At 49.8% G+C, this 12,060-nt stretch overlaps 1 protein-coding gene across 3 annotated transcripts in view; it reads right to left on the reverse strand.

Moving 5' to 3' along the window:
- Positions 1-641: 641 nt before the first annotated feature.
- PFKFB4 (6-phosphofructo-2-kinase/fructose-2,6-biphosphatase 4) overlaps positions 642-12,060 on the reverse strand; it is a 39,433-nt gene continuing 28,014 nt past the window's right edge. For all 3 annotated transcript variants that reach the window (XM_040246978.1, XM_040246977.1, XM_040246976.1), the window contains exons 10-14: positions 6,128-6,232; positions 4,563-4,692; positions 4,397-4,459; positions 3,218-3,282; positions 642-2,573 (exon numbers count right to left, since the gene is read on the reverse strand). In XM_040246978.1, coding sequence (XP_040102912.1) covers positions 2,514-2,573; positions 3,218-3,282; positions 4,397-4,459; positions 4,563-4,692; positions 6,128-6,232 — 423 coding nt within the window. In that variant the 3' untranslated portion in view covers positions 642-2,513. The remainder of the gene's footprint in view (positions 2,574-3,217; positions 3,283-4,396; positions 4,460-4,562; positions 4,693-6,127; positions 6,233-12,060) is intronic.

The raw sequence follows: 12,060 nt of genomic DNA on the forward strand, positions 1-12,060 counted from the left end.
TAACATGCACCATATATAAAATCGACCCAGGAATCCTGGAGAGATCCCCTGGAGAAGGAAATGGCAATCCACTCCAGCACTCTTGCCTGGAAAATCCCATGGATGGAGGAGCCTGATAGGCTACAGTCCATGGGGTCACAAAGAGTCAGACTGAGCGACTTCACTTCATATATAAAATAGATAACGAGGACCTGCTGTAGTTCACAGGGAACTCTTCTCAACACTCTGTAATAACCTAAATGGGAAAAGAACATGAGGAGAACGAATATATGCATAAGTGAGTCACTACACTGTACACCTGAAACACGTAAATCAACCATACTCCCATAAAAAAATATTTTTCCCTACTCTGCCCAAAATCTGAAAAAAAAATTTCTGTTTCTCACCCAGTGATGAGGGCCAAGCAACCTGGGTCAGCCCAGAGAAAACTCAGGCCCTGCCCAGGGCTCATTCCAGGGCAGAACAGTTTCTGCTCCCGGGATGGGTAGGCATGGCAGTCGAGCTGGACGAAGGGTCCCACCCAGACTTTCTGGGAGAGAGCACAGCATGGGGGTCTGTAAGCTGCTGGAAAGAATACCTCACCAAGGGAGACCTGGGCACAAGACACAACATTAGGAGAGTTCTTTTTTTTTTTTTTTTTTAGTATTTATTGCAGAGAATGTTGGACACAGTGTGACGAGTGGCTGAGTTCCAACATCATCCATTCCAGGACGAGGAGGAAAAACGTCTGCAACAGGACCACGAGGACCATCCCGGCTGTAAGTGGGCACCCAGCCAGTGGATGCTGCCCAGGCAGAGAGCCGGCTCGGGGTGAGCCCCTGCTGGGATCCCAGACCTCCCTCTGCCCCTTCCCAGTCCTGTGACACATTTGGCCCTGGCGGCCCTCTGAACAGAGAGAAGAGGCCTCGCTGGTTTCACCTCAGTGAGCCTGAGATCCTGGAGAGGCAGTGACATCTAGATGCTCATGCCACTGATCAAAGGGACCCACTATGGGCAACAAGTAAGCATGGCCGGGAGTCACCAAGACTCCGGCGGCCAAGGAAGCAAAGGCTGCAGTGCCCGAGTCCCAAAGGCAGCAGCGTGGCCCACTGGCCCCAGGTCTAAGGAGCTTGGGGCTCCAACGGAACGTCCGGCCACAGCCCGGTCCTGGGCATCTCCCACCCGGGTTTGGCCAGCGCTGCTGCGGCACTTGAGGCCATCAGCCCAGGCCAGGGTCATGGGATCCTGGGGCCTGACTTCACCCAGGACCACCACCCATGGACAGCAGCACATCCAACCACAAATCCACACATGTTCTCACCCAGCCTCACAAGGTGCTGGCTAGTCTGTTCTCCCAGCTACAAAATGGAGCTGGAATCTACTGCCCAGCCCACCTCTCTGGGCCCCAGAGAACTCAGGGGCATGACGGCAGGCTTCCCAAGGTCGTTTTCATCAGGCTGTTTAGTACAAGAATCAAAAGTGATGACGTGGCTGGGAAAATTCTCCCAGGCCAGGGGCTGACTCCAGCTCCTGCCTTTCCCAGGCTTCATCGCCTAGGTGGAAGTCAACGAACGCCAGGACAGGCTTTTCAAATCCTTCACAGCAAAGGCAGGTATGGCCACCGGTGTATATGCGTGCGTGGATGCCGGCAGCAGCAGTCGAGGTAGCCGGTGGCACAGATGGGAGCAGAAGAGGGCAGCCTCTCCCTCGAGCACTGGGAAGGGGGATGCGTACAACAGCTCTGTCCTTATGTCTTTCTGTGTTGCGCCAGCTTACATGTTGCATCATGAGGGAAGTTGGGGCAGGGGTGGCCTTGGCCACCGGCTCCCAAAGTATTCCAGTGTAGGCATCATTGGGAAAGGGTGACCGCCAGTGCCCCCCTCCCTGTGTGTTTCTGGGGGTCCCCACGTGCAGAAGTGAACACACTGCTTTCCCAAGCGTCCGCCAATGCAGATGCACGGACCCCAGGGTCTAGCCTGTGGAGGGGGCTGCCTGCCGTGGTGGAGGCTCTTCAGCTCCTGGCAGGGTGGGCTGGAGAGGGTTTACTCCCGCTGACTGAGGCAGAAGCAGCTCAGGATTCCCTGAAGATCTTGCCTCTGGCTCCGGAAGTGGCTGCAGAGAGGGCAGCAGAACCCTGGCAGGGTCCTCAGGTCCACCCAGGCGGCGCAGCCTCGGTGGCTGAAAACATCACAGCAAGTGCTTTCCATTTCACATTTTTGGGGTTTCGTGCTTCACAAGGCCCCCCAGCGGTGAGAGAGAACAGGAGGAGCAGGTGTGGGAGCCCTCTCACCAGCCAGGGGGCAGACGCGGTCAGGTGAGCAATGCTCAGCAGCAGGTCAGACACCACGTATACAGCCCTGTGGCTGCCAACAAGGAAACAGGTGGACTGGGGCGGGACTTCTGGGTGCCACCAGCCAATCATGGCTCTGAGGGTGTTTCCTGGGCGGTGACTGTCACACAGACCAGTGGGCCTGGAATGACCCCAGTCCACAGGGATCAACGCCAGCCCGGGGGTCACAGTGGACGAGATATGGTCACTGGTGAGCTGGGACCGTGACGAGGGCTTCCTCTGGAGGCCGAGAGATGTCTACGTTCTGCACAAAAATAGACACACAAGAGCACTGACCCTGTGCCAAGAGGAGACAGACACTGCTGTCTGCTCTGCTCATCACTGCAGCTGCTGGACTCACATTCTCACCCTGAGGAGCCCCAGCTGCAGGACTTACAGCCCAGCTTTCCCTAAGAGCCAGGGGTCAAGAGTCACTTGGCACATGGTGGGTGGACAGACACCAGAACAAAGGTGGGAGGGGAGGGCACCTCCAGTTACCACTTGTTCCTTGCAGGCAGGTGAGTGGTTACCCAGAAAGAGGTCATCCCCTCCTCCTGCCTCAGGTCTGGGTTAGGTGCGGAGAAACACCTAGCTGGGGATTATATCCTCATCAGGGGGGCCAGGAAGGGGACCAGCTCCTGGGGATGCCCTCCTCCTGGCTGTGTCAGTGGGCAGATGTCAGATATGGGCCCAGCAGCCTGTAGGCATCTCTTGGTCTGCAGCTGATCTGTCCCTTGAGAGCTGGGGCCCTGGGCCCCCTGCACGTCCTGAAACCACCACTGCCCCCGCCAAAACCAACAGAGAACTCAAGCTCACTCAGGAGGCCCCCAGCTGGGCCTGGCCGTGGCGCTGGCTCTGCCTGGACCCCCAGGAACATGCCCACCACCCCAGCAGTGACCCCGCTGCTACCTGAGGCCTGTCTCGGTGTGTGTTCACGGCTGCCACATTCAGGAATATGGACTCCACTTTACAACCTGTCAAAGGGAAGATGCACACCCATTTCCCCTCCTGAAAGGCAGCGGGGCCACAGGTAGAAGCTTCCCCCAGGAGGCGGCTTGGGGTGCTGGGGACCGAGCACAGCCTCAGCCTCACCCCAGACCTCCCACCTTAGGCATTTCTAGGGGCCCCCTGGGGAAGGATGAGGCACCTTGTCAGGCCCAAGGCTCCATGCCACTGCCCAGCGCAGGCTCAGCGAGGAGCCCAGGCACCAGGCAGCGCCACGCTGAGGACAAGAAGCCTACCTCAGGGGCTGAGGACGGTCCGAGGAGCAACAAGCCGAGCTCAGTGAGGGGTCATTATGCACAGTCCTCAGGGCCCCCAAACCACCATACCCAGCCCTGTCGCACACATGAGGCCAAATCACCATGGTACCAGGTGCTCAGTGCAAAGGGGGATGAGGGGATTAACACACATTATAATGACATTGGCTACCACTGAGCTTTGCAGTTATTGCCCCAAGGACCCAACCATGCATGGGGGTGCCTCTCCCAGTGCTAAAGGGGAAAAATCGAGACCGAGGAGGTTAGGAAGCCGCCCGAGGCCTCCGCTGGCAGAGCCCAAGGCAGGGGCACATATTCTAAGGTTCAGGTACTGGGTGCCGTGGGGCTTTGTGGGGGATTCTAGAAAAATCAGTAGAAAAGCCCTTCCTGTGGGTGGGTGATGGTTAAGGAAAAGATCACCAGGGGGCCACAGAAATCGAAACAAAAAAATTGAAAAGCAAACTGGGGTGTTATCCTTCAAAGGGGAAAAAAAAAAATAGCAAACTGGATCTTGCCTAGGAAATCCCATGGACAGCAGAGCCTGGTGGGCTACAGTCCATAGGATCACAAGAGTCAGACAGGACTTAGTGACCAAACAAAAACACAGACTTGGCAGTTTCTGTTATGCCCATGCTATAAGAACTGAAATAATTAAAAGCATTATTTGTGATATATAGAAAACAAAAAGCAAACCGGGGAAAGGTGGTGGGGTGGCGGCAGGGGGAATGAGCTTCTAATAGAATTTTCAAGGGAGGGGTTTGCAGACAGTCAAGGAACTGTGTAGAGAGCCAGGCTGGCCACCAGGTCAGCGTGCGGGAAGCTCCCTTACCGTAAGCCACGGGGGTCAGCTTCAGGACCGTGTGCAGCGGACACTTGAGGTAGGGCAGTTGCTCTGTGGACACGGGCAGGGAGGGCTGGCACCGGGGAGGACCAGGTGACAGTCCCCCGTGATCTCTCACACACCCCACCTCCCCCGGTGGGATTTGCGTCCACACCTGCCGCCTTGTCAAGGAAGTAGGCCAGGAGGCAGCGCATCACAGCCTGGTGGCAGATGACCAGCACGTTCTCTTGCCGCTCCAGCTCCATGATGACAGGCTCGAGTCGCTGGACTAGGTCCTCATAGGACTGTAAGGGCAAGCGGGAGGCGTCCCTCAGCCCAGCTCCGGGCATAGGCATGGACACGACCTGGGGAGGGGGCTACCTTCTCCTGGAATGCCTCGCCCTTCTGGAAGGTTGGGGAGGACTGGCAGTCTGACAAAGGGATCACCTCCCCAATCCCAGGGCCTGGTCCCAGTAGGATCAAGAGGGCAGGGCTGGGGTTCAGGATGCATCCAAGGGATCACCTCCCTGCCTACTCAGGGCCGTTCGCTGAACCCTCAGCTGCTGGAATTTACATGCTGGCCACTGATGACTGGTGGAAAAGGCTGCTCCCTGGCTGCCCACAGCACATGATGCGCAAAGAATGAGCCTTGGGGGAAGGGGAAAGAAAGCCCCCAAACTTCCCACAGTGCAATCTGTCAGGACACCTGAGCTCCCAGGTAAGACCCTTACAGCCCAGTACACCTCCCAGGTGCCGTGAGGGAGCCCATGGACCAACCTGGGGGCCTGGCAGGTTCGGAGCTTTACACTAGGAGACCCAGCCCTGGGGGTTCACCCCTGTTTGCACAGAGTGAGCAGTCCTTTTGGTGGGGAGGGATAAAGGCCTCAAGCTTGGAGCTGTGTTGCGCTCATGCTTTGATCTGGAATAACACCAACCTGATGTATGTGGGTGCCCGGGGTTTCTGAGGGAAATCCTAGATTGATTCTTTTGGCAACTATCTTCCGTACCAGTTCCTCCCCATGCCCTACCCTGCCCTATCCTCTGAGCAGTTAGCTACTCTGTTTCTTTTTCACCCCACTGTTATCTGGGGTGCTTCTAAATTTGGGCGCTGCCTCACAGTATGATGTGGGGAAACATTGATGCTACCCAGAGCTGTCCTGTCCCCAAGAACAGCACAGCCTGGCATTTGGACCAGAGGCTCCTGCATGAGTACACGGATGCGTGTACACCCAGGGGCTCCTGCATGGGTATACAGATGTGTGTACACACAGAGCTGTGTCTGTGGGAGGTGCTTTTGTTTGGCCACTGCCCCAGGTCACCTCCGAGCAGTGGAAGACACACGAGTCCCAGGTGACGCCATTTCTACCCAAGACCTGGGCTGCGGCAAGAGCCAGTCTGAGGGGAGGTGACAGGGGAGGTGACTTGTGGTGGCCACAACTCATGTAGGGAAGGGGAACCCCTAGGTCTGGATTCAGGGCTGGGGGTGGTGTCTGGAGCGGCAGGGAGGATGGAGTCAGCCCATGAAGGGAGAGCAAAGACGGGGCAGCACTCGCCATCCCCCACCCAAGGCCTGCAGCCTGGGCCACAGCCGGGAAGTGATGGAGACCACACACACCCAGGTGGCCGACCTCTGAGGCCAGGCCCCTCCTGCTGCCCACGCAGCCACTGCAGAGCCCCTCAGGGCCCTGGGCCACAGGCAGGCAGCAGGTGGCAGGGACTAAGCCCCCAAATCCCACCTACCTCCCCCTTGGGGTACCGGTACCGGTACTTGTCTTGGTCTCGCAGGGCAAACTCCAGTGGATAATGGTCCTGAATCTCCTCGTAGGTCATTTCCTCACAGACGCCCTAGGGAGACACCACAGTCATCAGAGCGCCCACTCCAGGCCCGGGGGTCAGGGAAGGGCGTTTCCTGGGCCATGGGGGCTTCCTGGCCTGGAGGTTAGAAGCCAGCTGGGAAGAGCAGGCCCCCTGGGAACACTAAGCAGGGGGCACTCTTGCACTTGGAAATAGCTGTCACGAGTCTTTTCAACCCACCCATCATGCATCCAGCCAGCCAGTTTCTGCCATGAAAACACACACAGAAATGTTAACTCGGTGTCTTTTCTAAAGCGTCTTTGGTTTCCTGTGCTCTAGAAATGCTACACCAGCGCATGGACTACTGTCAGCTCAGTTCAGTCGCTCAGTCGTGTCCGGCTCTGTGACCCCGTGAATCGCAGCACGCCAGGCCTCCCTGTCCATCACCAACTCCCCGAGTTCACTCAGACTACGTCCATTGAGTCAGTGATGCCATCCAGCCATCTCATCCTCTGACATCCCCTTCTCCTCCTGCCCCCAATCCCTCCCAGCATCAGAGTCTTTTCCAATGAGTCAACTCTTCGCATGAGGTGGCCAAAGTACTGGAGTTTCAGCTTTAGCATCAGTCCTTCCAATGAACACCCAGGACTGATTTCCTTTAGGATGGACTGGTTGGATCTCCTTGCAGTCCAAGGGACCCTCAAGAGTCTTCTCCATCACCACAGTTCAAAAGCATCAATTCTTCAGCACTCAGCGTTCTTCACAGTCCAACTCTCACATCCATACGTGACCACAGGAAAAACCATAGCCTTGACTATAAACGGACTACTGTACAAGGTATAAAGTAAGATTTCACTTGAGTCACTCAGGCTGTATACACACGTGCAGCATAGAGTATCCTATACAAATGCCATTTTAAAACAAAACCGAATAGCCCAGGAAAATGTGTGGTCTGACTGGTGTCAGTCTTCCAAGGCTCAAGCCAAGACCCAGCACACAGGCTATGTCTAGAGAGGAAGCAATTAAACGCCCGTAATAAAAAGCAGGTATTTTATGGAGTTTGTGTGTTTGTTTTTTCCCCTAGACAAGGCCCTGGGGCAAAGTCGTCTATCAAAAAGGAAATATAAAGGGGAAAATTTATATCTGAAAATGCCTATATCAAAAAAGAAAGATCTCCTATCACTAATCATCTTCCACCTTAAGATCCTGGAAAAATAGCAAACTAAGCCCAAAGCAGGCAGGAGAACACAGTACAAATTCAAACAGAAATTAATGAAATAGAAAACAGAGAATAGAGAAAAGCAACAAAATTAAAAGTTAGTTCTTTGAAAAGATAAGAGAAAACTCTTATTAGGATGACAAGAAAAAAGACAGTGCAAATTATTAAACCAGGAATGAAACAGGAATATTATTAAAAAGCTTATAGAGACAAAAAAGACTATAAGGGAATGTTACAAACACTTCTGACTCAACAGACGTGAGTTTGAGCAAACTCCGGGATATAGTGGAGGACAAAGGAGCCTGGCATGCTGCAGTCCATGGGGTCACAAAGAGTCGGACATGACTTAGTGACTGAACAATAATAAAATGCCAAGAAATAAGAAAACTTAGATCAAATAGGAAAATTCTTGCAAAGATACAAACTACCCATTGTGAGATGAATGTGTGTTCCCAAAGGACACACTAAAGTCCTCGACCCTGGGAACTGTGAATGTGACCTTATTTGGAAATTGTCTTTGCAGATATAATCAAGTAGATGAGGACTGGTGTCCTTTTAAGAAGGCCATGTGAAGACACAGGGAGACACACACAGGCAGAAGGCCACAGGATGGGGGACAGGGACTAGAGAGATGCACCAATAAGCCAAGCAATGTCAAGGATTGCTGGCAGTTACTAGAAATTTGGTAAAAAGATGGGCACTATTAGAAGGAATTCCCTGGCGGTTCTCATTGCCGAGGGAGGGCCTGGGATCAATCTCTGATCAAGGAACTAAGATCCTGCAAGTCAGGTGTGGCCAAAAGAAATGATTAGGGTGATGGCTCAGAAAGAAATGAAGGACAGTAGAGAAGCCTCTATTGTCCTAGGGAAAACATATATCATCGTGAACAGAATGTTGCTAGAAATATGAATGTTTAGGCATTTCCTTGGAGGTTCAGTTGGTAGGACTCTGCTTTAATTGCCATGGCCCCAAAGAGGAACTAAAAAGCCTCTTGATGAAGGTGAAAGAGGAGAGTGAAAAAGCTGACTTAACACTCAACAAGCAAAAGAACAAAGATCATGGCATCTGGTCCCATCACTTCATGACAAACTGATGGGGAAACAATGGAGACAGTGACAGCCTTTATTTTCTTGGGCTCCAAAATCACTTCCAATGGTGACTGCAGCCATGAAGTTGAAAGACGCTTGCTCCTTGGAAGAAAAGCTATGACAAACCTAGACAGCATATTAAAAAGCAGAGACATCACTTTGCTGACAAAGGTCAGTCTAGTCAAAGCTATGGTTTTTCCAGGAGTCCTGTATGGGTGTGAGAGTTGGACCATAAAGAAGGCTGAACGTGGAAGCATTGATAATTTGTACTGTGGTGTTGGAGAAGACGCTTGAGAATCCCTTGGACTGCAAGGAGATCAAACCAGTCAATCCTAAAGGAAATCAATCCTGAATATTCATTAGAAGGACCGAAGCAGAAACTAAAGTTCCAATACTTTGGCCACCTGATGTGAACAGCCAACTCATTAGAATAGACCCTGATGGTGGGAAAGATTGAAGGTAGGATCATTAGAAAAGACCCTGATGCTGGGAAAAACTGAAGGCAGGAGACGGAGACGACAGAGGATGAGATGGTTGGATGGCATCAGCCACGCAATGGACATGAGTTTGAGTAAGCTCTAGGAGATGATGAAGGACAGGGAAGCCTGGCATGCTGCAATCCATGGGGTCGCAGAGTCAGACATGACTGAGCAACTGAACAGCTGTGAAAAGATGAAAACAGGTCACAGATATTATCAGTAGACTAGTTTCCAAACTACAGATAAAGAAGGTGATCCAGAGCACCTAAGAAAATAATCAGATTAACTCCAAAGAAAAAAGAAAAATCAAGGCTTCTCTGCAACACCAAGTGTTACAGCCACATTCATGTCCCTGAAAGGTACCTATCAGATCTCTCACCTGAGTCAGGGAGCTGTTAGCTGCATGAGAAAGAAGTCAGGGCTGGAAACCTGCCAAAACTTCCACCAACCACAACTGATGAAAAGCCACAAAATGGGTTAAAGAACCTATAAAATGGGTCCCAAAAATTGCTTACTCTTTCAAAAGAGTTCATCAACGCTAAAGAGCTAAAACATGGAGAAGGGAATGGCAACCCATCCCAGCATTCTTGCCTGAAGAATCCCATGGACAGAGGAGTCTGGCAGGCTACAGTCCATAGGGACACAAGGAGTCAGACACGACTGAAGCGACACAGCACACACACACATATGTATGCTCTACATGTTAAAAACAATTTTTTAAAAAAAGAAGAGCTAAACAGATTAAAAAAAATAAAACCACAATGCTATACTCTGCCCAATTACAGTAATGAAGAAAAAAAAAAGCAGATGGAAACAAACAGAAATAATACATTCTCATAATTCCCAACAGTCAAGAATTGTTTTCCTGTTACTAATTTTGATAAGTTTATTTTAGTTATTCCTTTATTTATAAGAATTCTACTTAATGTCTTTGAAAAGCTGTAGGTAATGAACACTGGAATAATAAAAAACATTGATTGCCTTCCAAATCACAGAAAAGATGATGTTTATACAGGGGAAAAAAATGAAATGGAGAGAAATTTGCAAGCCATTGGGTAAAAAAAGGACAAAGACAGCAACTGTAATCATAAATATAAATGGGTTTAGATCCCTAAATGAAAAAAGCTCTCAGGTCAAAAAATAAACCAAAGATATGGTCCTTTCATCTAAAGAAATGACACAAAGAGGTTAAAAATAAAAAGGAGTGGGGCTTCCCTGGTGGTTCAGTGGTAAAGAATCCGCCTGCCAACGCAGGAGACACAAGTTCAATTTCTGATCTGAGACGATCACATGTGCCGCAGAGCAACTAAGCTACCAGCAACTAAGGCACCACAACTACTGAGCCTGTGCTCCAGAGCCTGGGAACCGTAACTACTGAGTCCACGTGCTGCGACTACTGAAGTCTGTGCACCTCGGAGCCTGTGCTCAGCAACAAGAGAAGCCACCGCAAAGAGAAGCTGGAGAATTGCAACAAAGAGGAGCCCCCACTCACTACAGTCTCCTGCACTGCAGGCAGATTCTTTACCGACTGAGCTACAAGGGAAGCCCAGAGAAAGTTGGCACAGCAACAAAGACAAAGCACAGCCAAAAATAAAATAGATTTTTAAAAAATAATAAAAGGGAGTAAGTATAGCCAAAACATATGGATGAAAAGCAAGGATGACAAATTTAAACCAAAATGAGATATCACCTCATACTCATCAGAACTGTCTGTCAAAAAAGAAAAACAGAAAAATAACAAGTGTTGGCACAGATGTGCAGAAATCAGAACTCTTGTGCACTGATGGTAAGAATCTATAAAGGTGGAGTTGCTGTGGAAAAAAATACAGCAGTTCCTCAACAAAATAAAAATAGAATTACCATATGATCCAGTAATTCTGCTTTTACATATGTACCAAAAAGAAATGAAAGCAGTGTCTCAAAGGGATATTTACACACCCATGTTCTTAGCAGCTCTATTCACAATAGCGAAAAGGTGGAAACAACCCTAATGTTCATAGATAAAATGAATGGATATGCAAAATGTGGCATACACATACAGCAGAACCATATTCAAACTGAAGAATGGAATCCTGACATTTGCTACAACATGGATGAACCCTGAGGACATGATGACAAGTGAAAGAAGCCAGTCACAAAAAGACAAACACTATCTGATTCCACTCATGTGATACACTTAGAATAATCATACACACAGAATCAAAGAGACAGAAAAGGGAACAGTAGCTGTTAGAGGCTGAGTGAGGAGGAAAAATGGGGGCTATTGCTTAATGGGTACAGAGTTTCCATTTTTCAAGGTGAAGAGTTCTGGAGGGACTTTCTTGGTGGTCCAGTGGCTGGGACTCTGTGCTCCCAATGCAGAGGGCCTGGGTTCAAGCCCTGGTCAAAGAACTAAATCTCAAATGCCACAACTAAAGATTCCACATGCTGCCACTGAGAACTGGTACAGCCAAATTAAATAAAAATAAAATAAATATATATTTTTTAAAGTTCTGGAGATGGACAGTGGTTATGATTGAATATTATGAATGTACTTAATACTGCTGCACTGTGTGTTTTAAAATGGTGATTGGGACTTACCAGGTTGTCCAGTGGTTAAGACTTCCACTGCATGGGGCACAGGTCTGATCCCTGGTCAGGGAACTAAGATTTGGCATGCCAAATGGCACAACCAAAAAAAATTTTAAAAGCTGGTAAAGATGGTAAGTTTTATGTTATTTGTATTTTACAAAAAAAAAAAAAAAAAAAAAAAGGAAAAAGAACATCAGAATGATAATATTCAAATTGGTCAAAGTATAAACCCATGCAAAAAGTATTTTATAGTAGACAGTAACTATCCAAAATGAAGGCTGAGCCACAGTGGAGTAACTGGTACCACATTTGCTCTGGGTCCAACAGGAACAATTAAAAAAAAAAAAAAGAAAACGGACAAAATCATGCAACAATTGTTTGTAGACTTGAGTCAGCAGGCAGAGCAGGGCTATGATCCTCCAAAAGGGCCACAAGGAGCCTACAACTGCTGCAACTTACTGCACAGGCACTTCCTGGACTGCAGAGCAGAACATCACAAGGAAAGAAATAGAAGACACACAA

This window comes from Oryx dammah, unplaced genomic scaffold (genome assembly GCF_014754425.2).
Source record: "Oryx dammah isolate SB20612 unplaced genomic scaffold, SCBI_Odam_1.1 HiC_scaffold_9, whole genome shotgun sequence".
Classification (NCBI taxonomy): domain Eukaryota; kingdom Metazoa; phylum Chordata; class Mammalia; order Artiodactyla; family Bovidae; genus Oryx; species Oryx dammah.